Source organism: Rhamphochromis sp. 'chilingali' (assembly GCF_963969265.1).
Source record: "Rhamphochromis sp. 'chilingali' genome assembly, chromosome: 1".
Classification (NCBI taxonomy): Eukaryota; Metazoa; Chordata; class Actinopteri; order Cichliformes; family Cichlidae; genus Rhamphochromis; species Rhamphochromis sp. 'chilingali'.
Window position 1 is genome coordinate 41,004,179 of NC_137929.1, and position 23,644 is coordinate 41,027,822.

The 23,644-nt window shown below is 40.1% G+C and overlaps 1 protein-coding gene across 1 annotated transcript; it reads left to right on the top strand.

The window, feature by feature from the left end:
- The first annotated feature begins 2,904 nt into the window (after window positions 1-2,904).
- On the top strand, window positions 2,905-22,848 carry btr12 (bloodthirsty-related gene family, member 12). Its single transcript, XM_080900372.1, has 16 exons — window positions 2,905-3,034; window positions 4,747-5,189; window positions 5,303-5,494; window positions 5,604-5,699; window positions 9,439-9,672; window positions 10,565-10,712; window positions 12,678-12,704; window positions 13,050-13,583; window positions 13,950-13,963; window positions 16,398-16,462; window positions 17,422-18,433; window positions 20,819-20,914; window positions 20,997-21,227; window positions 21,768-21,915; window positions 22,039-22,065; window positions 22,154-22,848. The coding sequence occupies exons 1-16, from the start codon at window positions 3,031-3,033 to the stop codon at window positions 22,705-22,707; spliced, it is 3,825 nt and encodes a 1,274-aa protein (XP_080756498.1). The 5' UTR covers window positions 2,905-3,030; the 3' UTR covers window positions 22,708-22,848.
- Window positions 22,849-23,644: the final 796 nt, after the last annotated feature.

Consider the following 23,644-nt stretch of genomic DNA (forward strand, 5'->3'; position numbering starts at 1 on the left):
GTGCTATGTTGTGCCCGCCACCAAAATTAACGCCAACATTTTCCAACCACCCAATATGCAAACTGAGGGGAGCACAATTTCTGTTTTAAAGTTCTTGGATTGCAAATAGAGAAGCTCTAAAGTGCCATTTAAAAATAATTAACACATTAGAAAACAAGAAAATATTGGCTTGACAAAACCCGATTAAAAAAGTCTCAAGAGTGGGAAATTTAGCCTGAGAGTTTGTCAACTCTCTCTTCTCCTTTCCCCCCTCACTTCTTTCCCTTCACCTCCAACTGGTTTGAGCAGATGGCCTTGTTCTCTTGAGTTTTCTTTCTCTTAAATGTAGCTGAGCTTGTTGGATTGTTGGAGTTTCTTTGCATGGCGTTGTGGGGTCTTTATCTCACAACAGGTGAACATACTCGATATGTTAACATTAGCTAGTTTGCTGGTTAGAATAAGTTAAAACTTTAACACCATTCTCATTAAACAGGCATTACACAAGCATATGCACTTCATCACATTAGCAGGAGCTATAATACAAAATTTGCTTCTTCTATTCAGTCTTTTCATCAAATGTAAAGACATACAAATTGGATGAACTTAAGATGCAACGCTGTCTATGTGAAGTAGGTCCCTGACTTTGTCTTGGTCAGAGCATGCTGATTTTCCTAAAATGGGGTTTAAAAAATGACAGAAGGAGTTAAAGACTGGCTGAAAAATGTTGGCTTTAGACTGTTTCTGACCCCATGTCTTTGACAGTGTAATGGGTGGAAGGGGATTTGATGGAAATGCACATGGAAGGAACTAATAAACTATGTTGTCATGAAAGGTGATTTGAGCACAGCAGGAGATTTGATAAATAGAGCTATTTTTGGCAATTTATTCCCCGCCATGTATCACTGAAAACATCAACAGTATAATTTAGCACCCTGGTTATTATCTCCCGTCTTCACCCACAGACTTTGAGGCAGGGATGAAGTTTGCAGGTTCGTCACCTTTTTTTCCTGAACACCCCTACAGTAGTTTAGATTTTTATGTTCAAATTAAATTTAGAATACAATGTGTGATGCAAAGAAATTAACAACATAATCATCGATGCTGTATCTGCAAGTCAGAAAGTTCCAGCTAGTCCAGCAAGGTTCACAGAAAACACTTTTGCTGTTGCAACTCCAGGCCGAACCACAGGCAGGCACTACTGGGAGGCCAGAATGAAGGAGAAATCCAACTGCATGCTGGGATCTGCTTCTGGCTCTTTGATGAGAAGACAATAGATCACTCCCAGCCCAGAAAACAACTGTTAGTCACAGTTAGTCACAGGGAAGGAGCGAGCACTTTTGCAATAATGCAAAAGACTTACCCTTCACTTTTGTCTCCACCTCCCTAGAGGGTGGGTGTGTTTCTGGATTATGAAGAGAGGCAGGTGTCATTCTTCTTTACAGGAAAGGTTTAATCCATATATGACCTTTGCTGGGTCACAGAAAAGATAAGAGTTTTGAATAAAAATAAAACAAAACAAGTAAAAAACTAGTTTGAACAGCTCAAGCAAAAGATTGTAGAAATCAATTATCAATTTATCTCAAATCGCAAAACTTATCCATGAAAAATGACATAAAATATTTCTGCTAATGTCTTTTGAAGCTTGAACTGAGCATTATGTTTCAGTGGGGCGTGTAAAATGGACTAATGGACTGTAGGCATTGTCATACATCCTGTGAAGCTGCCACCAGCAGCTGGTTACCTTAGCAATACGACTAGAAAGAGACAGACTCTAACTAACATCTTTATTAAAACAAACCTAAAAAGGTGAATTGATGTCTGTGTGTACAGACAGGCTCTAGATTTAAAGGAAAAATCTGAGCTCTTTATGTCTACACTGTTGGAATCTGCTGGTGTTGTTTTGTTGTTGAGGGCATTTTGCTCCAGTAATCTGAGCCCCTGAGGAGCTTATGGAGTTATTCTGATTTATGGCCTTTATTCTCTGATTAAACATTGTAAGGTCCATAGGAATTTTCCATATGGCACGACTGGGTCACTGAATGGTTTGACAAGTATCAAAACGTTGCAACTCAAATACTAATCTTCACAGTACCAGTTCGCCTTCAATTGATGTGAGATTTTTGAGTTCCAGGACCAGTTCAGGGTCCTCAGGGACCAAAACAACAAACATAATCTTGCTAATAAGTACTACTTTCCACCAACAGTGAAGGACAAGTCTCTACCCTAAGCCACCAAAACAATAATAAATAAAAGTATAAGCTCACAGCTAACAAGACTACCATAATCCGCCAACTCTATGACTGCACTTACACGAATCTCTCCAGACAATACACAGATCTAAATTGCAGACCTTTGCTGGGATCAGCGAAGGTCTAGTAGATGTCTGGGAACTAGTAGATGTCAGCTGTTTCAAGAAGTTTAAAAGTCTGCTATCAACCAACGATCCAATCCAGAGAAAGCAAACTCATTGAAAGAGCCAATCATATGATTCCAACTGTGTCTGCATCATACAAAAACGTTCAAACACAGAGCCTAAAGGTAGGAGAGAGAGACCTGCACACACACACAGACAGTAATGGGAGGAAAGATAATATTACCAAATGATGTATGTACAGTATAATATAGACCAAAAAACCCCAAAATGCACCCTCTGAGTTAATAGTTGTTGTTTTTTAACTTATTTAGCATTTTTACCTTAGTATCAGTCTCAGTATTATTACAGTGCTAGTGATCACCTCTGTCTGAGACTTCTTGAAGAGCAAGTCTTTTGTGTTCTTGACTTTTATGAAGATACAGTGGCAGAAAGCCACAGAAAGCAGGGGCAGATCTCTGCAATGATGAAAATGCAACACCTTTGTTGGTTTAAGAGCTTTGCATATGCGCAGAGCAGGGCAGGAGAAATCACTGAGCAATAACAAAAGAGTCTGGGTGTGTCCCACTGAGAGTGGGAGGTCCACTGCAAGTTTCAGGAAGAGTTCAACACCGGAGCTGTGTGATTCACAGCAAAGTACGTGAGGTGAAGAAGCGCACCGCTCGAGGTCAAAGGAAAACATGAGTGAGTTGTACCTGTTTTAACATAATCTTAGTGCTAGTTTCTTATCAAATGTTAGGAACTTTATCCATGCTGACACTACAGGAGGTGTAGACAGACAGATGTCTGGAATTGACGGTACCTGACTTTTTACTTGCCTAGTTTAAAACTACATATGTTAAAAAAAAACATTTTAGATTTGGGTTAAACTGAAACAGTGCAGATGTCGTGATGTATAGAGGTTGTTTGTCGTAGCAGATTTGGTGGAAAAGTTCATTTGGCTCATGCCTAAGCCAAACGTATGATGCAGGTGCAGAAGGTCCAGAATATCTGCATTCCTCAGATAGTTTCTCGCCCTCAACAGGACACAGTGACACTGTTGCAGATAGTTCCTTGTTTGTGGTGATACTTTCTCACTGGATGTCACATAACTGTTAACTGGAAAAAGTGTCTTCCTGGCTTTGTCTTACTTTGTTTTGAGGACAAGCTGTGGATCAGTTTAGGCCTTATTTTTGTTTGACACCTGTACTAGATTTAAAGTGGCGGTCAATTTTTTTTTGCTTGTAATCAGGAATTCTAATTTCATTTTTACTGTTTGGTGCTTTGAACAATCACTTTTTGAATTTGAGGTAACAGCAACAGCAAAATTAGGGAGTGTATTCTGGAAGTTGGACATTGGACAAAAAAAAGTGAGGGTGGGAGATGATTCCACTGCCTCCCCATCCACTGCAGTTTATTATCTTAGATGAATAAGAAAATGGTGAATTGCATTTTTTTTTATATAGAAAGCTCAGAAATTCTAATCAGTTTACAAAAACACAAAAAAAGTAGAATCCTTGAATTAGCCCTTTTCCCCTACCTCTGAATGGAAATTTACCACCTCCTGACATAAGCCTCAGACAGATATACAGAGGTCAAAAAAAGAGAAAGAAATTATCAGCCAATCACTAAATGTCAGGTTTATGTCACAGCTGCACTAAATGATACTGCACTGTACTGATAATGAATCATTTTTAATGTTTCTGTAATGTTTAATCCACCAGTTTGTACAAGACCTTTAATAGAAATATATTTCATGTTAAAATATATTATCCATGAATTTTATATTTTACTGTTATACAAAAAAGCAGAAAAAAGTAAAATAAATTAGAATTTTTTAAATGTATTTATTTATCCAATTACAGTTATTGACAGGTATTACTGAACATTTTAAATAGATTTCTAAAATATTTGTGTCTTCTAGTTTTTGTGACAGGTGGGCAATTTATTGAGCACTGTAGATCTTTCAGGTCACGATACAAAATGACCTCATTACACATATAATTTTGTCTCATCTCCTCTGTGGCTCCTTTTGCCCTAATTCGACTGCTCCAAGTTCATTTTTATCCAATAAGGACGGATAAACCAGATACAAAGTCGACAAAAACAACTTAAACCTAACCAAATCATTTTTAGGATTTAAAATGATGTAATATGTAAAGTCTCCAGAGAAAAGCTGTCACTTATAAGAAGATTAAACTGCTGTCCTCAGGTCCCTTCCTAGTGAGTTTCACAGCTGTTTCTATGCAGGTTTCTGTCTAGGCTTCCACACGACTCAAGTGAGTCACGTGCCACATATCTTAAAAAAAAAAAAGTCAAATGTTAAGATCTGCTTTAAACGGTGTCTGTACTGACTGTTCTAATTATATTATAAATACACATGTACTAAGCCTCTCACACTTCCTTCTGTCTTCCAGGCTTTAATTCTCTCTCTGAGGAGCAGTTCACTTGCTCCATCTGTCTGGAGATATTTGTGGAGCCCGTCTCCACACCATGCGGCCACAGCTTTTGCAAGGCCTGTCTACAGGGCTATTGGAACCACAGCAAGAAGTTCCTGTGCCCAATGTGCAAAAAGAGCTACTCTAGAAAGCCTGAGATGAGCGTCAACAGGGTCCTGGCTGAAATATCCTCCCAGTTTCAGGGGCTGGTGGTGGCTAAAAGCACCGCCTCTCACGGATCCAGATGGAATTTGAGCTCAGATACGGGCGAGAGCAGCTCGCCAGTGAAGGATACCGGAGAGTTTGCCCAGCCTGGGGATGTTTCTTGTGATGCTTGTATTGGAAGGAAGTTAAAGGCGCTGAAATCTTGTGTGAACTGCCCTGGGTCTTTCTGCGAGTCCCACCTCAGGCATCATAAGAAGGTGGGTTTGTTAAATGTTAATTAATTAAATAACCTAAAAACAAATATTTCTATAAATTTTAAGAGCAACTGTATTTATCTCTCTGTACCACTCATGCCCATACTGTCCTCCAGGTCAGGGCAATGATGTCTCATCGTCTGATTGAACCAACTTTCCACCTGGAAGACAAAATTTGTAAGAAACACGAACGTCTCCTGGATGTGTACTGCCGGACCGACCACATGTGCATCTGCTCTGCCTGTGCCGATGCCACACACAAATCCCATGAGATTGTCTCCATTGACCATGAATTTAAGAAGAAGATGGTCAGTATCCCTGTATGACAAGATCATTAAAATGACTCCTGAGATATTTTTATGATATAAAAGCAGGAAAATTTTGGTAAGACACACCTCTGGTTTTTTTGTCTCACAGGGTAACATGGGAAAGAAGAGATCAGAGCTGAAACATTTGATCAAGGAGAGAGCCAAGAAACTTGACGAGATCAAACAGTCCATCAAGGTCATAAAGGTAAGTCTAATAAAAACCTGCATGTGACATCATGGTTAAGCTACTAAGAAACAGAGATTAACTTAACAATTTTAAGTATTCGAGCCTTCATCGAACTAGCTTTGAACATCCAGACGTCACAAAAATAATAGATTATAACATAAACATCGGTCATTGGTTATGGTAAACATTCAGCCAACATTTCCAGTATTGGTCAGTATCGACATTTGGCTGACTGATCGATAGTCAGTGCTAAGAACTGTTTTTATGTAAATATTGTCTAGTTTTCTATTCAGTAAAGAGTCAAGCTTTGAATCCAAATTAAAAAGCAAATCGTGGATTTGCCTTACGAGTCCTTTTTTAAAAAAAAAGAATGTAAATTTTGTGTAACCTCCTGGTCACAAACAGCGTCCACAACAGTTAAGCTTTTTACGATGATCTACACTGTTAAAAACTTGTAAAAATGCAATCTACTGTTTCAATATGAATTTTCCGAACAACAAATTTTTCCCATTTCTAACCCTAACAGTGTACAATCTTCCAGTTTATAATTGTACACATTTTGTGCTGAAACCTTTTAAGTTATAGTTTCATTACAATTGAAAACCTAAATTTAATCCAAAGCTACAATAATATGCAAATACTCCTCAGCTACTCACTGACCTCGTGGTTTTGGTATGTGTGACACACACAGCATCTGTTGGGATTTTTCTTTTCAGGAATGCATTAACATGTACAGCTGTTTGTCTTCAGAACTTAAGCTGGACACTGATCATTTAAAATCAAACTGAAACATTTTTTTAATCAGAATCAACCATGCAGTTGTGAATAATCTATTGTCTTCTATTTTATGCTGTGTCATTATAACTGGAGTTGGTCTTGTTTGAGTTTGTTTGGAGTCTGGTATTTTTTAATGCGTCTGTTTCCTGGATACATTTTGTATGCCACTGATTTTTATCTGCTTGTGTTTTGAAGTCTAACTAGGGATAAGCATTTCAAGTGCTGTGTTTTGGAGCATGATTCAAGAAACACATTTGTGTCCACGATACTGTTTTCAATCTAAAACTCCACTCACGTTTTGTTATCTCCGAAAGATTTCAAGCTGAATTCTTGAGCGTCGCACCAGTGCGGCATTTCCAAAGGCATCTTATCAGAAGTGGCTGATACAAACAGGCCAGTCCTTTTACACTTGTACATGTATTTGAGAAACAGCCTAATCGTTGCTGTTGTAAATATGTTTAAAGTGCATTTCAAATATTTGCCAGTCTGCTCTCATATAATGTTTTTCTTTAGCTGAAGCTCAAAAGCCTTATTTGCACTTTAAGCAGCTTTGTGATCCAGAAAAAGCTGTTGCTCAAGGGCAGCTGTAAGACGACCAGCAGCAGTTTATTAAAAGCCAACAGACACTTAAGTTTTACCCCTAATAACGTAGATTCATCTTTATTAGTCATCGAAGCAAGGTGAGCCAACTAAAAGACCTATGCTCCAGTACAAGCAGGACATATTTGAGGCGGGATGCCACCCACATCTCATACCTCTCATGCTCTGCAGTAGCAGATAAGGTGGAGCACTAATGTCATTTGTTTTTGTCTTGTGTACACACACTCAGATCCATGTCTGAGGCCGTCCAACCAGTGAGACCAGTGTAAACATTTACATTTAGTTTCTCACACACCCTGTTTCCAGCCACAGCCTCCCTGCAGTAAAATGCTGCTTTGGAATAAGAAATGAAAAGATAACAAGCCTGAGTGGTTTTCCAGGACAATTACACTAATAATGCTGGGAGTGTAACAGGTTTTACCAGGGTAACACTAAATATATCAGTTGTCCTATGTTTAGGTTTTCACATCTTGTCACATCTGGGTAGTTTTGAATTTGATGACACATATGCAAAACATTCATGAGTGAAATTTCCTGGTTTCAGTGTTACTCTTGGTTTCCTCTTTCTGGAAACCTTTTTTCCCACAGTTCCCTCTGTGTTTACTGTACAAACACATGGACTCGTGTCCAGCTACATGCTGCTGACAGACTAAACAACACATTGAATTTATTGAGCAAGTTTAACATGCATGTAACTTATCAGTTTGAGATGGAAAATCTGGTGGTTTCAGCGTCTAATGGAAGATGTAACCTGTCAATCCAGTTACACAAGTGGTGCGCAAAGACACTTAAGAGGCAACTGACTAAGTAAACATCTGGGTTTTGGTTGTTTTTTTTAAACTGCAGTACTTACATGTTAATTTGCTAGAATCATTATGGTAGTTTTATTTAATGCCTCCAATTCTGTCAATCATTACGTCAAACAAATAGAGACTCATATAGAAAGATATATACAACAATCAACACTTTAGGCCAAAGGTGAGTGTGGACAAGAGTCTCATTAAAAAAAGGAACATTTAAACAAGAAACCTTTGATATAAAATGACATTTTATCAGGACTTTAAAAAGTCTACAACTTCATGCTAGCATTAAATGTGCAGGACAATAGTAATAATAAAGATAATGCTGTGTTAGCGTGTGATAAATAAAGGAGCTATTCCACATTTAGTGTCATTTAGAAACAGTAGCAGAAAACTTAAAGTAAAATTTCCAGAGGTTAAAAATCTGTATGTTACATAAAGATGTTTATGCAATACTTCTCTCTTATCACTCTAACTGCCTAAATAAGGTGCAATTACTCATGTCAAACCCTGAACTTTGAAGAGAACAAACAAATAAAGATGCCAGTCATCTAAATTGCAACATGAGAGTTGTTCTGTGGAAAGTCGTAATTGTGAGTGGAAACCAAGGTCATTTAATGGGGAACTTAGTTTTTCTTGTCAAAGATTTAAAGGTGCAGAATAACATGCTGTGAAGCTCCACGTGTAAAACAACAGTTAAGATCCTACAAGGACACACCAGCCGAAGGGTCTGCAGACAGAAAGTGACTCCCAAAGTGAGCCTTGGCGATTAAGTGAACCTTTGAGGCGTTTCACCTCAAACAAATGACACATTTTAATGTTTAAATGAAATGTGACCCTATGCTCTTGTCATTGGGAAGAAAAAAAGAGTTCAAATGGAGCAATGCTATCAGGGAGCAAAAAGAAGGGTGTGGATGGAAAATCATTTTCAACAAAAAAAAAGTGCAACAATAAAAGGAAATAATTCAGCATAAGCTGACTTCACATGTGAAATCAGGTTCGGACACTCTCTAAAATTTCCTACACAACAGGAGGTCCTAAAAATGTAGGGTGGTGTCTAGGTAGAGAACACAGAAGGTGGCATGTATGATGCATACTCACAGCAACTGTTCCCCACACAAACATACGTCTATTCAAGCCAATATAACTGGAACTTTGTGCAAAAGAGCTGCCATTTTAAAGGCTAATGTCTGATGCGGCTGCATCAAACATTTGCATTTTCATGTGTTTCTCAGTTGTGGCTCAAGTTAATCTCAAAGATCCTGCATTCCCACAATGCAGTTTATGTAATGTTTGTATAGAATGTTCTCTACCTCATTAACGCCACGTACAAGACAATAAATAACTTCTTCCACAGGATTAGCACTATCTCAACCTGTCCTCCAAGCTCCCCTGTAAAAGGAGCCGTGTTACTCAGTAACTTCTAGACTCTGGTTAATCTGTAAGAACTTTGTTGCTAAGAATACGCAGGCATTCCTCCTTAAACCCGGTCTTCGGTCTTGAACACGATCTGATCTGGACTCTGAGCTTTTCTCATGTTCACACTGGTAACACTGGCCATGTGGCGCTCACATTCACAGGCCAGTGCTCAGAAGGAGTTGGAGGAAAGCTGGCAGGTGTACGCAGAGCTGCAGCGTCTGGTGGAGCAGAGTCAGGCGGAGCTGGTTGAGCTGATAGCCACGAGGCAACGTGAGGCGGAGCGTCACGCCCAGGAAATGGCCAGGGGTTTGGAGAATGAACTCAGCCAACTGAGGAGGAGGAGCAATGAGCTAGAAGCCCATGCACAGATGCACGACAAAGTGCTTTTCCTTCAGGTACTACAGAGCTCCATGTGGGTCTAACACACACTGGCATGCAGACAGGTCCAGGTCTTGAGAGAGTATCTTCAGGCTTTGGATGCTTTGGATGCTAACTTTATTTTTCTGTACTAATTATAGCTAGCCTTTAAAGTTCTTGCTTTTCCAGCTTGGCCTACATACTGAAAACACAATTACTGTGCATTTGGGGCAGAGCATTTTATTAGAAGGCTAAAGACTTAACAGAATAAGCTGTGCTATTCACAATAATGGAAATCTCACAGGCATCTAAAACACAAGACTTTCTACCCTTATGATTTCACCAGAAAAGCCTGAACAATATCATATGGATCCTATTATACTGAACATATCTCTGTTTTCTGTGTTCTGAAAACTGTATACACACTTTACTTTTAATTGCAAAGCCAATTATTTACCTCTGTGGCTGCACCAGCTGTGTTTGCTCAGAGATTTTGAGACACAACATCAAAAGCCTCCATGAGCAGACCGAGCCTGTTATAGCCATTTCCCCATGTGAATGAATAGATGTCTTTGAAGTTGCTACTTTAGAGGTTTTCTACATAGCATCAATGGAAGTGAAGGCATGAAGCCTCGAATACCCAGACACATCAAAGCTGAGAGTAAGCAGACCAGTGCATCTCTTTTTGATAGACAGGGAATTTACTTACCACATTTGGACAATGCCCTCTACTGAGTGCTCTCTTCTTTTCCCGTCAGAGCAATAATGTGTCTCTGTTCTGTGTTTCCCATTAACAAAATTAAATAGGACAGCACTGAGCACACTGTTGGCGTCATATTTAGTGTGTTCTTTTCATTGTAAACTTTACAGACTTCATTTCCTTTGACACACCGTTCATCTTACCTTGCATGACCTCTCTATTTCACGTAGAACCTGACATCACTGTCACCCCTACCCGAGCCCACTGATTGGTCAGCGGTCAGCATCAATACTGACCTTTATCTGGGAACCATCCGGTCTTCGGTCAGCAGCCTCATTGATAAGTTCCAGGATGAGCTTAAAAGAATATATGGGAAAGGTAAGGGCAGCTAGCCAAACTTGTGACCTAATGCACTTATGCAGCTATTAAAACCATTGTATTTGAGAAACTGTACAAAACAACTACTGCTGCAGCATTACCATGCCTACAATGCTAGAAGCAGAGCATGGTTTACATATAGACTTACCACTTTATTAGGTGCTTACTTAGACTTACTTAGACTTAGATCCTCCCACGACGATCGGCACATCGGGCGACAAGAGAACGCCATTGAACTCGGTCCATCGCGGCGGTTACTGTTTCATCCCATGACAGTTCAACCGAACATAATTCTTCAAGGAAAGTACTCCTCCACGTTATTTTGGGTCTTCCTCGCCGTCTCTTTCCATTCCTTGGGTTCCACAGAAATGCGATGCGGGCGGGTCTGTGGAATTATTATTATTGTTAGGTGCACCGGTTCAAATACTCATTAATTGAAAATACCCAATTAGCCAATCACATGTCAGCTGAGCTTCAAACCATGAAGATCAAAATGGGGAAGCGACTTGCAACTTGGTTAATGCTGCCAGATGCGCTCAATATTAGTACAGCTGATCTACAGTCATCTCTACAGTTTACAGAGAAAAGTCTGAAAAGGAGAAATTATCCAGTGAGCAGCAATTATCTGGGAGAAATGGCTTGTGCCTGTTGATGTCAGAGGAGAATGATTGGACTGCCTTTAGCTTATAGGAAGGCAACAGCAACAAAAAAACACTCATTACAAACAAGGTTTGCAGAAGAGCATGTCTGAGTAGCAACAAGTCAAACCTTGAAGCCAGTAGCGGTTTTTGATACAGGTGACACGGGCGGTTGCCCGGGGAGGCATAGTGGTGGGGGACGGCATCACGGGCATGGGCAAAAAAAATAAAAAATGCTCATACTCATGCTGCCCCGACGTCATGCCAGCGCATATTGGGAATGCCATAGGCACCGATCGATTTTCTATCGGCCATTTGCTGGGAGTAAGGGCGCCCTCGTTTGCGAGGTGCGCCTGCTGCTTGCGGCACAGGGAGGATAGGGTGGGGCGGCGGGGGAGTTTCTGGTGGCTGGAGCAGCATTTAATAACTCACAATAACTCGTCAGCCAAACAGGCTAGGACCACCACTGCTTGAAGCAGAAGACCATACCAGGTCCATGTGGCTATGACTGACACAGGCTCATCAAAATTAGACAACAGAAAACTGGAAAAAATGTTGCCTAAACTGATAAGTCATGATTTCAGACTGTAGGTGCAAACAATATGAACGCATGGATCTTAGCCCTTTAGTTCCAACAGAGCATCATTTAAACCCTAGTGCATATCATGCAGGGCTAGATACATTTAAATAAATACCTTACATAATATTAGCACATATTCAGCAAAATCTTTTCTTAATCCTTTTTCTGAAAGCACTTTTAAAAATGAGCGATCTGAAATGGCTCATGTTTTATGTATTAAATGCAAATCAACATGTCTGCAATCATTTGGAAGAGTGTTTTGAAAAATGTTCATAGTCACAATGAGTATTTTCCATTCTGCGTACGCTGCATACAGTTCCGCAGCTTCAAGTACCCCTTTAAACTGAAAATCAAACTCGCAGCAGGCTTTACTGGGATCCCTGCATGGGATAATGAATGCAAAGTTCTAGTACAATCCATCCTCCCTTGTCTAATACAAACCACACATCCTGTGCAAAATCCAAATCGGTGATATGTAGGTCACTGTACGCACACTTTGGAATGGAAAGTGACTCATCATCGCGCCACACTCACACGGTCACACATGCAAGACGGTTGGACAGATGGAGATAGTGTTGATGCCGCAGATCATCCACTTGGGATCGCTGGAAGAGGCAGCTGACTGACAGCGGCACATGCATCGAGCATTTAGAGCTCTGGTTCGGATCTGTGTGTTTACCACCCACACGTGCCATCTGCTGTGACTTTGACACACACTCTCTCTCTCTCTCTCTCTCTCTCTCTCAGAGCTCCGGAAGGTGCAGAACTACGCATGTGAGTAACACTTCTACTGTGTTAGCTGGGTGACATCCATGGTTTGTAGCTATAATTCTTCTAGGGAGCACATTCGTGCCACTTGTACATAAGGGTGTTAAAGTAAAGCAGGAGGCCTCTCTTGAGTAAATGATGATGCTCATTTCTTCTAAATGCCCACAAAATGGAAGTAATTCTTCACAGCAGAGATGGGATTGCTCCCGTAGCATGCTGCCATTTTACAGACACCCTTGTGGCATGTTCAGGAATAAGGAGCCCATTATTTATTTATTTTTTTTTAGCAGAAGTGGCAATAAATAATGCAGATTTTTCTCCCTGTCTCATATTCTGCTCCTTCCTTTTCAGCTGAGGTGATTCTGGACCCTGCCACAGCCCAGAGGAACCTGACTGTGACTGATGATGGTCAGCAGGTGAGGTATGAAGAGCGCAAATCCACTCACTGTGAGGGTCCAAAGCGCTTCAGCCCGGCCCTCTTTGTCTTGGGCCGGGAGGGGATCAGCACGGGGCGACACTACTGGGAGGTGGACGTATCGCGAAAGACGGCCTGGACGCTCGGCGTGGCCCGCGCTTCTGCCCGACGCAAGGGTGAGATCAAGCTGAGTCCCGAGGGTGGGTACTGGTGCCTGTGGCTGAAGAACGGGGAGGTGAAAGTGCTTGCGTCGCCCCGCTTGCCTCTAGTGCTGCCTTCCCAACCCAGTAAAGTAGGAATCTTTCTGGATTACGAAGGAGGCCAGATTTCTTTCTATGATGTGAAGTCTCGTCTGCATATCTACAGTTTTATCGATAGCTTCAGTGAGAACCTGTACCCGATCTTCAGCCCCTGTCTCGCCCAGGAGGGGAAGAATAATGCCCCACTCATCATAACCCATGTTAAACACAGCTGAGGGTATAGTCAGTCGGCATTAGGTTATGCATTCTGTTTATATATAAAACATCTTTTTTATACACACCGCCATCACTTTCTCAGCATAATACTGGCTATTTTCTGAGGTAAATTCTTTATTGACTGATACATGTATTATAATGGTACATTTACAATTTATTTAAATGTAGGCAGTTTTTTCTTTGCACTATCATCTGTTAACTCAAACTTGGATTACAGTAAAGAAGAAATATGTAGTGATGTGAAAACATGTGAAGGACAATAAATCATTCTTTTTTTGTTTCTTACTTGATGATAGATGAGTTTGAGTAAAGCTGGCACTTTCCCTACTCTGTAAGTCTTTGTGTAACTGCAACTCTAAGGCTCGGAGAGCCAAGTAATGAAGTTAAGAGATGCAAACTTCGTTTCTAGTGATTTAGACTTTGCCTGGGGAATCGAATCAAGGTTTCTTGTACTTGTACCTACCTATTGTAATTAAGACTGTATCCTATGGACATTATTGTAAAAACCAATATAGACACATTAAGTGGGGATAGCATGGGGAGACCAGTGCAATCATTTTACAGCTTTAGTTACTGTAACTATTTTGCACATCAAAAGTAATATAAAACACAGTTATCTGCTTTTTTCATATAACAGAATCTGTATTAATGTTGTATATATTTAATGACTTTGATCTCCACTACTTAAAAAAAAAAAAGATAGGATCACCTGTTTAAAGGCCATGGAAAAGTTCTCTGTTTCTACATGAATCACATACTTTTGTAACGTCTACTGAACTTGTTCAATAAAGCTGATTAAGGCACAAAATGCATGACTTCCTGTTAACGAAGAAACCAACTCAACTGAATTTTATATATATCTATATATATATCTATATATATCTATATATATATCTATATATATATATCTATATATATATATATCTATATATATCTATATATATATATATCTATATATATATATATATATATATATATATATATATATATATATATATATATATATATATATATATATTCTATAGATATCTATCTATCTATAGATATCTATCTATCTATAGATATCTCACAAAAACAGTCATGTCAAAAAAATATTTACTGTAGCTTAAGTGACTTAAGCTGAATTTCCTGCTGAACTTATTACCCCTCTAATTTGGACTTTCAGGGTAACCAACAACAGACAAAGAAAAAAAAAGCCTATAGGTCAAAATTTGAAGTGATTATCTCAAAATTTCCAGTTGGGTATCTCAAGTTTTTTTTTTTTTACTTACTCAGCAGTTTGAATCAATAAATTTGAGATAACTCAAGTTTTCACTTAACCATGCCTGTCATTTTATCAGTGGCAGTGTCCTACTTTTCAGGGCCTCAGACACACCCATGTTTGGTAACCTAACAGTCTGTTTTGTTTTTAAACCTATGTCATTGGACAATTCAAGCCATTTGATCTAGAAACTAAAAAATATATATCTTGTTTTATTTTATCTCACTCATATTAACTGTCCATTAAGTCACGACAGTAAATAAGATTACACAAAAAACATGAACTCTCCTGATGGAGTCATAACATAATTAAAACACCTGCACTTTTTTTGCAGTGGTTATCACATTGTTTACTTTTTCTTCAAGGGTTTATGTAGACAAAACATTTAAAAAAAAACTGTCAGGAGACTGAATTACACTGAACTTACTTTTGTTATAAATCGACAAAAGCAACCTTGAAATGTGAGCTCTGTCTTTGGGGTTGGTTAAATAGGCCTCTGGTATAAGAGAAGATTAAAAAAAAGCCTCTGACTAAGGCATCCTCTGGATCCCTTTAGCTTAGCATAGCTAAAAAAAATATCAGTGATCTATATCATGTATAATCTCCACAAAATATAGAACTATTTTAGTGTCAGCTGTCTGTTTTACTACACTTGTAATGTTGAACTTTAGCAATGCCAGCAAAGAGAGAGAAGAAAGTGTTTTTAGTCATAGACAGCATGAAGGAGATAGACTGTAGTAGCTACCGTCGTGTCATCCACTGGTTTCTGACATGTCTTTCTGAAGCCTCAACTTTGGCATTTTTACCGTCACCATCTTTAAAAGAATGGATGATATGAAGAGGGACGGGTTTGACTGTGAAACTACATGCTAGTTGGCAAACTACTTACCAGTCATACGTCATTAGCTGGTGAACAGTGGTCATGGTTAAGGCTCTATTTTGAAATATACAATGATACAAAAACTATAAAGCTTTATAAATCGACTTCATTTTTGATTCAGTATAACCAGAAATCAGTGACTGAGTCCACAAACTGTTTGCAGAAAGCATGGCCTTCTATCAGGCCCAAAGGTTTTGTTTGTTTTTTTACAACCACAGCTATCGCTCTCTGGTGGCCTTCAGGTAGAATGCAGGTTTAAGACACTTCCACGTTGACTTATTCTTTTTTAAAACCTGGATATTACATCCATGTTTTTATATGGTCTGTGCTTCTAATCTTTGTGCTAAGCTAACAGTCTAATATTTTTTTGTGTTTTAAATTTTGCCAATTTGAAAATCCTACAATTATTAACACAAAAAATTAAATCCTCAACATGTAAGCGTTCTCAGATTTTAGTGTTACTTCTGCTATTTTAATTTCTTTGTCAAACTCCTGAATTTGACCCTAGCTAATGTGCTGTATTCTCTGAAGACTTAAAGCTATTCCTCCTGGAGCTTTGAGGGTCATGGCCAGAGAATATTTGTATCTAGGTTAAAAGGAGACTGGGGGAGCGGGGTATATTTTGGGTCTGAGTTGAGTGTGTGTTTGTGTGGGGGGCGGCTGTAAGGGGCAGCGGTTACAGCCTGTCTCATATGTCAGTGCACTGTGGAGTCTCCAGGCAGCTGCTCTCTGGTGAGTTTCCCAGATCTCTGTTTTTTGTCTCTCCCTTCACCTCCTGTGTTTTTAATTTCCACAGGGTATCATCTGCTTCTCTGTACACAGACATAACTCTTAGGGGAGTATTGTTGTTGGATTTTTTTTTTCTAATAACATTTTTATTCTAATGAGTGCTGACCTGTGGTATGGACTTTCTTTCCATTGCAGGCAGGGAATTATAGATTAAAATAGTTCAAGAGAAGACTTCAATCGTAGAGTTATAAGTTTGTATATTTTTAGGTACTAGGTGTTCATTTATCAAAATAAGAAAGTTTAAGCGCTGCCAGCACTGCAAGACAGGTCATGTGGTACGCTAGTATTTTTGGAAAAATCTTAATCTGGTCTGTCACGAACACCTAGGCCTGAAGCTGCCTGTCTTATAGGTCAAACCTGCTTACTTGCAGCTTCACAGATACATTTGTGTCGCAGTGTACCAGCGTACAGGAGAGACATAATAATCTTTAGCTTGTGATATGGAGTTTGCTTTTGAAAAGAAAAGATTAGGAGTTAAAATTCATGTGATGATTCTATTAATTGCCGTCCTCTGATAAACTTATTATAGTTATAGTTGTATTTATCTATAAATTTCTTGGGTCAGAAATTAAAAGCAGTGTGACTATTACAATATGTGGCCACAAGAGGGCAGTATCAATATTTAAATACTTTCAAAATATCTTAATATAAATAATGATTATGAAAGATGTTGACTATGTTTTGTATTTAAATATTGACATATGCATGTAAGCTCTTAAAATGAGTCGGGACTAATCGGGACTCATTTGTCATTATTCTAAATGTTTACCTAAAACATTATGACCTGTAATTTCAAAGCATGTAATGATAAATGAGTCCCGCCATGCTTTGCTTTGTAGATCTGCTTGTAGACGACATCATTAAGGTCATGCCATCTAATCCTAGCGACCTCGATATCACAGCAGGTTTGATGACCCATTCAAAGGCTGGTTGCTTGCATTGAAAATGACCCTGCCTCTCCGCCGTGCAGGAATGGCCACTACTGGGAACCTTTCAGAAGAGCAGGTGCACTGCTCCATCTGTCTGGATGTCTTCACCAACCCCGTGTCCATCCCCTGCGGACACAACTTCTGCCAGAGTTGCATCCTGGGATACTGGAAAAGCAGTCCTTTGTATCAGTGTCCTATGTGCAAGAAGTCCTTCTACAAAAGGCCCGATATTAGTGTCAACACTGTCTTGAGGGAAATTGCAGAGCAGTTCAAGGAGATTAGGATTAAAAGCATGGAAGGGAAGGGAAGCAAGGAAGAGGGAGAAGGGAAAGAAAGGAAGTGGACAATAGAAAGGAGGAAAAGGGAGGATGAGGAGAGGCTTTTGGAGAAAGACCAGAAAGAGCAGCTTTTGGAGGAGCTGAAGCTGAAACAAGAGGAGAAGAGAAAGAAAGAGGGAGTGAAGGAGAAACAAGGAGAGAAGAGGCCACAGCAAGAAGACTTACCACCTTTAATCCCTCCAATTTCACCTCCAAAGACCTCTCCTCCACTGGCACACCAAGCCACAGCACAAGAGCCACCGCCTCCACTTCCCCAAACATCACCCCCACCCTCACCTCAAATCTCTGCTTCTCAACTTCCTCAGACCTTACCATCTCCTTCTTTCTCTTCGCTCCAATCTCAATCTTGGGAGGAAGTCTTGTGCGACGTTTGCCTTGGAGAAGGTAGGCCGAAGGCGGTCAAATCCTGCCTGGTGTGTCTGACTTCATACTGCGAGGAGCATCTGAAATGTCACTCAGCCCGCTTCACTAAGCACAAGCTGATGGAGCCCGTTGCCAACATGGAGGACAGGATGTGTCCGAAGCACGAGAGGCTCCTGGAGCTGTTCTGTAAGAAGGATCAGATGTGCGTGTGCGTCCTCTGCACCGAGACGGACCACAGGGCTCACTACACAGTCCCTGTGGAGAGAGAATGGACAGAGAAAAAGGTGAGACAGATGCGCTGCCATCCAAATATAGGACAGGGACCAAATGTTTATCTGTGCTGGAAAAGATTTCAAGATATTTGCGGGTCAATTCTTGCCGGTTCATCAACTGCCTCCCCCCGGACCAGCTCAGACTTAGCTAAAGGAACTCAAGTGGAAAGATTCATGTCTTACTACCGCTGTTCTCTTTTTTGTTGGAGGGATAGTTTCAAATCCATTATCTAAAAAACCACTTGACCTAGGCCCTTCAAAATGTTTAGAGTAAAAAATTGGTATCACTGTTCTATAAATATGGACTCTTGCGAGTGCAGCCAGAGTTAACGTAAAATGATGGATGCTTGAAGTCACGATCGCTGACAGCAGATCTGGAGAACTGCAGAAAGCACAGTTATACAGATAGGAGACTGATATTTTGTTTACACCTTGTCATGTACGATTTACGCAGTATTTTTTAACATAGTTTAAATCAGGTGATTGGTGCCAAAGATAAAACAGATAAACTCTCATACTTACACACGGAGGACTAAATGGAAAAGCTTCAGACTTTCGTTAAACACACTTCTGCTTGAAGTGTTTGTTTGCAGGCTCAAATGTATTACTGTTACTTGTACATGGTTGAAGACTAGGATGGGACAGAGCCTTTCAATCTGTGGCTCCACAACACTCCAGTTTCATTTGCCAGACTCTGTGGACTCCTTCAAAAGGATTCTTTAGTTATTAATATGAATAAATATGACCTTTTTTGGAGATGCATACTACTGTATGCGCTGGAAGCAGAGCAAGATATTTTCATTGAATTATTTATGCACCCTCATTTCTCAGCAAGAAGTTCTCTTTTCTTTTTCTTTCTTTTTTTTGTCTTATCAAGAAAAAAGGATCAGCTCAGATGGCACCCAGTACACACCCTCTCTGCTATTTATAGTCAGCTAATTGTTCATCTTTAGTTAATGTCATAAGTTCACAGATTCCCACATTCAAAATGGTGAAAGATATTCAAATGATGGTTATGATGCACATTTTTCATTGTTAATTGTTAATCGTATCGTTAGTAATGCACTGTAGATAGATCAACCACATAAAAAAAATATTATGTAGAGTGCTTAACAGATTTATAAGATCAGCTGTGACAGAAATGACAAATATTTTTGAAATTTTTCAAAAATGTTTGTATACAGACATTTCTGGACTTCACTGGGAAGTCAGAAATTAATTAAGTGTCACATTTAACCCCAGAAAGTTGATTCTGTTCATTTAGACGTTTGATTTCAGTGGGAGAAGCGTTTTGTCACTCAGGTCCTGACAAAATTTTAAGATTTATGGCTAAATTTAGTATTAGATATATCATTTAATAATAATAATGGATTGGATTTATATAGTGCTTTTCAAGGCACCCAAAGCGCTTTACAATACCACTATTCATTCACTCTCACATTCACACACTGGTGGAGGCAAGCTACAGTTGTAGCCACAGCTGCCCTGGGGCAGACTGACAGAAGCGAGGCTGCCATATTGCGCCATCGGCCCCTCTGGCCAACACCAGTAGGCAGTAGGGTAAAGTGTCTTGCCCAAGGACACGACGACCAGGACAGAGAGCCCGGGGATCAAACCGGCGCCCTTCCGGTTACAGATAGGCTTCCCAACCCCCTGAGCCACGGTCGCCCCATTTAGATCAGGGGTAGGCAACTCCAGGCCTTAAGGGAGTGTCCTGCAGGTTTTAGATATCACCCTGGGTCAACACACCTGAATCACATGATTAGTTCATTACCAGGCCTCTGGAGAACTTCAAGGCTTGTTAAAGAGGTTATTTAGTCATTTAAATAAGCTGAGTTGGATCAAGGACACATCTAAAAGCTGCAGGACACCGGGCCTCGAAGCCTGGAGCTGCATACTTCTGATTTAGATTTAAATAGAACTTGCACATATTGGTGGATTAACCATTACAAAAATATAAAAAATATTTTCATAATTACAAGTACCGTTAATTTAGGGCAGCTGTGGCATAAACCTTATGTTGGGTGGTGGTCTAATACATTTATTAAGCACGAAATGACCCTTGGCACCACCAAGCTTTGACCTATTGTGCCCTTAACATGTCAGAAAGGTTTGGTGATACAACAGGTTCTGTTGTTTGTGAGTCTATGAGTTGAATTTTTGTTTGTTTTTTTGTTTACTTTTACTAAACTAATGATTCAACCTAAACCTTCCAGGATTTTAAGGAAACATTAACACGAACAACTATGCTGCACAGACCTCGCCTTGTACAGCAGGCTGGTCCACAGTGTCTTTATGATGTTATCTTCTCTGTTGCCTGATTACAACTAAAGACTTTTCACATCATCAAGTTTATAATTACCACAAGTCATGCCCGTGTGATCTGATACTGTGCAGGCACAGCTTAAGAGGACAGGAATAGACGTTCAGCAGATGATCCAGGACAGAGTGAAAAAGGTGGAGGAGATCAAACACTCTGTGGAGCTCAATAAAGTGAGTTTTTACCTTTGCATGGCCACGTCACAATCTACACTCACATGGTTGTTCAACATACATGTGCTTTTTGTACTTTCAGGCCAGTGCTCAAAGAGAGATTGAGGAAAGCATGCAGGTCTTCTCGGAGCTGGTGCGCTCCATCCAGAAAACTCAGGCCGAGCTGGTTTTGGTCATCGAGGAGAAGCAGAGGCAGACGGAGAGGTGGGCTCAAGGCCTCATTACTGAACTGGAACAGGAAATCACTGAGCTAAAGAGGAGGAACACAGAGTTGGAAACCGTTGCTCGGACTGACCACATTCATTTCTTAAAGGTGAGAGAGGCTTTGTTTCAGTGCTCAGTGTCGGGGAGCCAAATTTAAGTTGTGGTACTTGATATTTTACCTTGCAAGGTGTACAAGTTCATGGATATTTTTCTAATTTTTCCTTATTTTTTTCTTCATTTCAAAGGATTTTTATGGTAAAATGACACTTCCAGCATTTTGTTAACCCTGTTTTCCAGTGAAACCAGGTGCCTTTTACAGTATTCACTAATAGCTAAATTAAATGACAACAGCGCCCTCTTTCTGCTCTACACTGTATTGCATTCCAATACCTGCAATCCAATCAAAGAGTAGCTTTGCAAGTTTTTTTTGGCAGTGTTTCATAAATAATGCCCATTCTGACGCAACCCTGAGCATTTGAGTCTCTTAATTTGGAAATAATTCTACAACCATATTTGTTTCTTAGTTCAGAAGCCTTAAAATCTTTGTGATCTGTGGTTATTTGAAAAGAACCATGACTGTGGTCATCTTATTTTAGTCAATAACGTGTTTCTAAGTTGTTGCCCCCCCTTGGGCTGTATCTTTCTGCAGAGCTTCCCGGCCCTCAGCACTCCACCATCTGTTAAAGACTGGTCTGAGACCAGTGTTCCCACTGACACATGTGTTGGCATGATCAGAAAATTAGTGTCCAAACTAGAGGCGACGTTGACTGAAATGATTGACAAACTGTCTGACAGTGGTAGGACTTCCATAAACATTCAAAAATACCTTTGTTACTGTGTGACTATTCATTTTATTTTTAAAAAAAGTAAAGATGTATAAGAAACATATCTTAAGAGAATGTTGTATTTTGTTTTTACAGAGATCAAAAAAGTTCTGAAATATACAGGTAAAGCTTTTTTTACTTATTTTTCTTTCCTGTGTTTTCATCATTAAACTCCCCAACAAAATATATCCTCTGTCTCGTTCTTCTGCAGTGGATGTCACTCTTGACCCTGACACAGCTAACCCGTGGTTGCAGCTCTCTCAGGATAGACATCAGGTGAGACACCTGGGTGCCTGGCAGGACCTCCCGGACCACCCCGATCGCTTCGACACGGTGGTTATAGTATTGGCCCATGAGGGCTTCACTTCTGGCAGACACTACTGGGAGGTCCAGGTGGGGGAAAAGGATGACTGGTACCTTGGTGTGGCGAGGTCATCTGTTAACAGAAAGGGCAGGATCTCTGTAAGCACCACCCAAGGCTATTGGGCTCTGGCCATGAAGAAAGGCCAGGGATACAGAGCGTCAACATCCCCACCATCACTGCTCTCCCTCGACCCTAAGCCCAAGAGAGTGGGCGTGTATGTGGACTACGAAGAAGGCCAAGTGTCGTTTTATGATGTGAGAGCACGGACCCATATTTACACCTTTGAGGATACCTTCACTGAAAAAATTCTTCCATTTTTCTACCTGTACTGCTGTGACAAAGCCTCTGACACCATCGTCATCTGTCCTGTGAATGAGAAACATCTGATCAAGCAAAGCTAAGGACATAAAAACAAAAGTTGTTGTAGCTATACCCGATTTAATTACATGTGAACTGTAGCTAAATATGTTAATTATACATCCTGTGAATTTGTAGCCAACATGCTTGCTTGATTTGATTAGCATTAAAAACTGGGTGTGCAGGAAGACAAATCATAACAATAGAGTAATTTTATTTTGTGAGTAAGTGCAATTATTTTCTTGCTGAACATTTAATGGAAAACTAGTTACTACATTAATGTAAGCATGGTAGAAACAGATCTTGATCTAAGTTCAGTTAGCTGTTTCTCTAAAGATTGCAGCAAAATGTTTAGAAGTCCCAAAATCTACTGACGGGAGGTCTTTTGCTCAACAGTATGTTACACCTCAGAAGTTTTATGTATGTTTCTGGGTTTACTTTAGCAGGACTGGAAGCATTGGTAAATGGCCTGTATTTGTATAGCACTTTACTTAGTCCCTAAGGACCCCAAAGCGCTTTACACATTCAGTCATTCACCCATTCACACACACATTCACACACTGGTGATGGCAAGCTACATTGTAGCCACAGCTGCCCTGGGACGCACTGACGGAGGCGAGGCTGCCGGACACTGGCGCCACCGGGCCCTCTGACCACCACAAGCATTGTCTAAAAGAAAGCAGTTTCTACCTGTTCCCAGGCCTTATGCTAAGCTTGTTTAATCTATAAAACCATACCAGGCATACAGAATGAGATAATCAGTTCAATTCAAGACAGTTTTACTTATAGTACCAAGTCACAGTTGCCTCAAGGTACTTTAATTTGCAAGGACCCTAAAATATATAGACAAACCCCACCAACCAGATGACACCCTGTGAGCAAGCACTTTGAAGACAGTGGGAAGGAATAATATTGTTTACTAAAGAACTGATAAGGAATAAAAGACTATCATGGCAGCCAAGAACATAAAAACACAGGTGT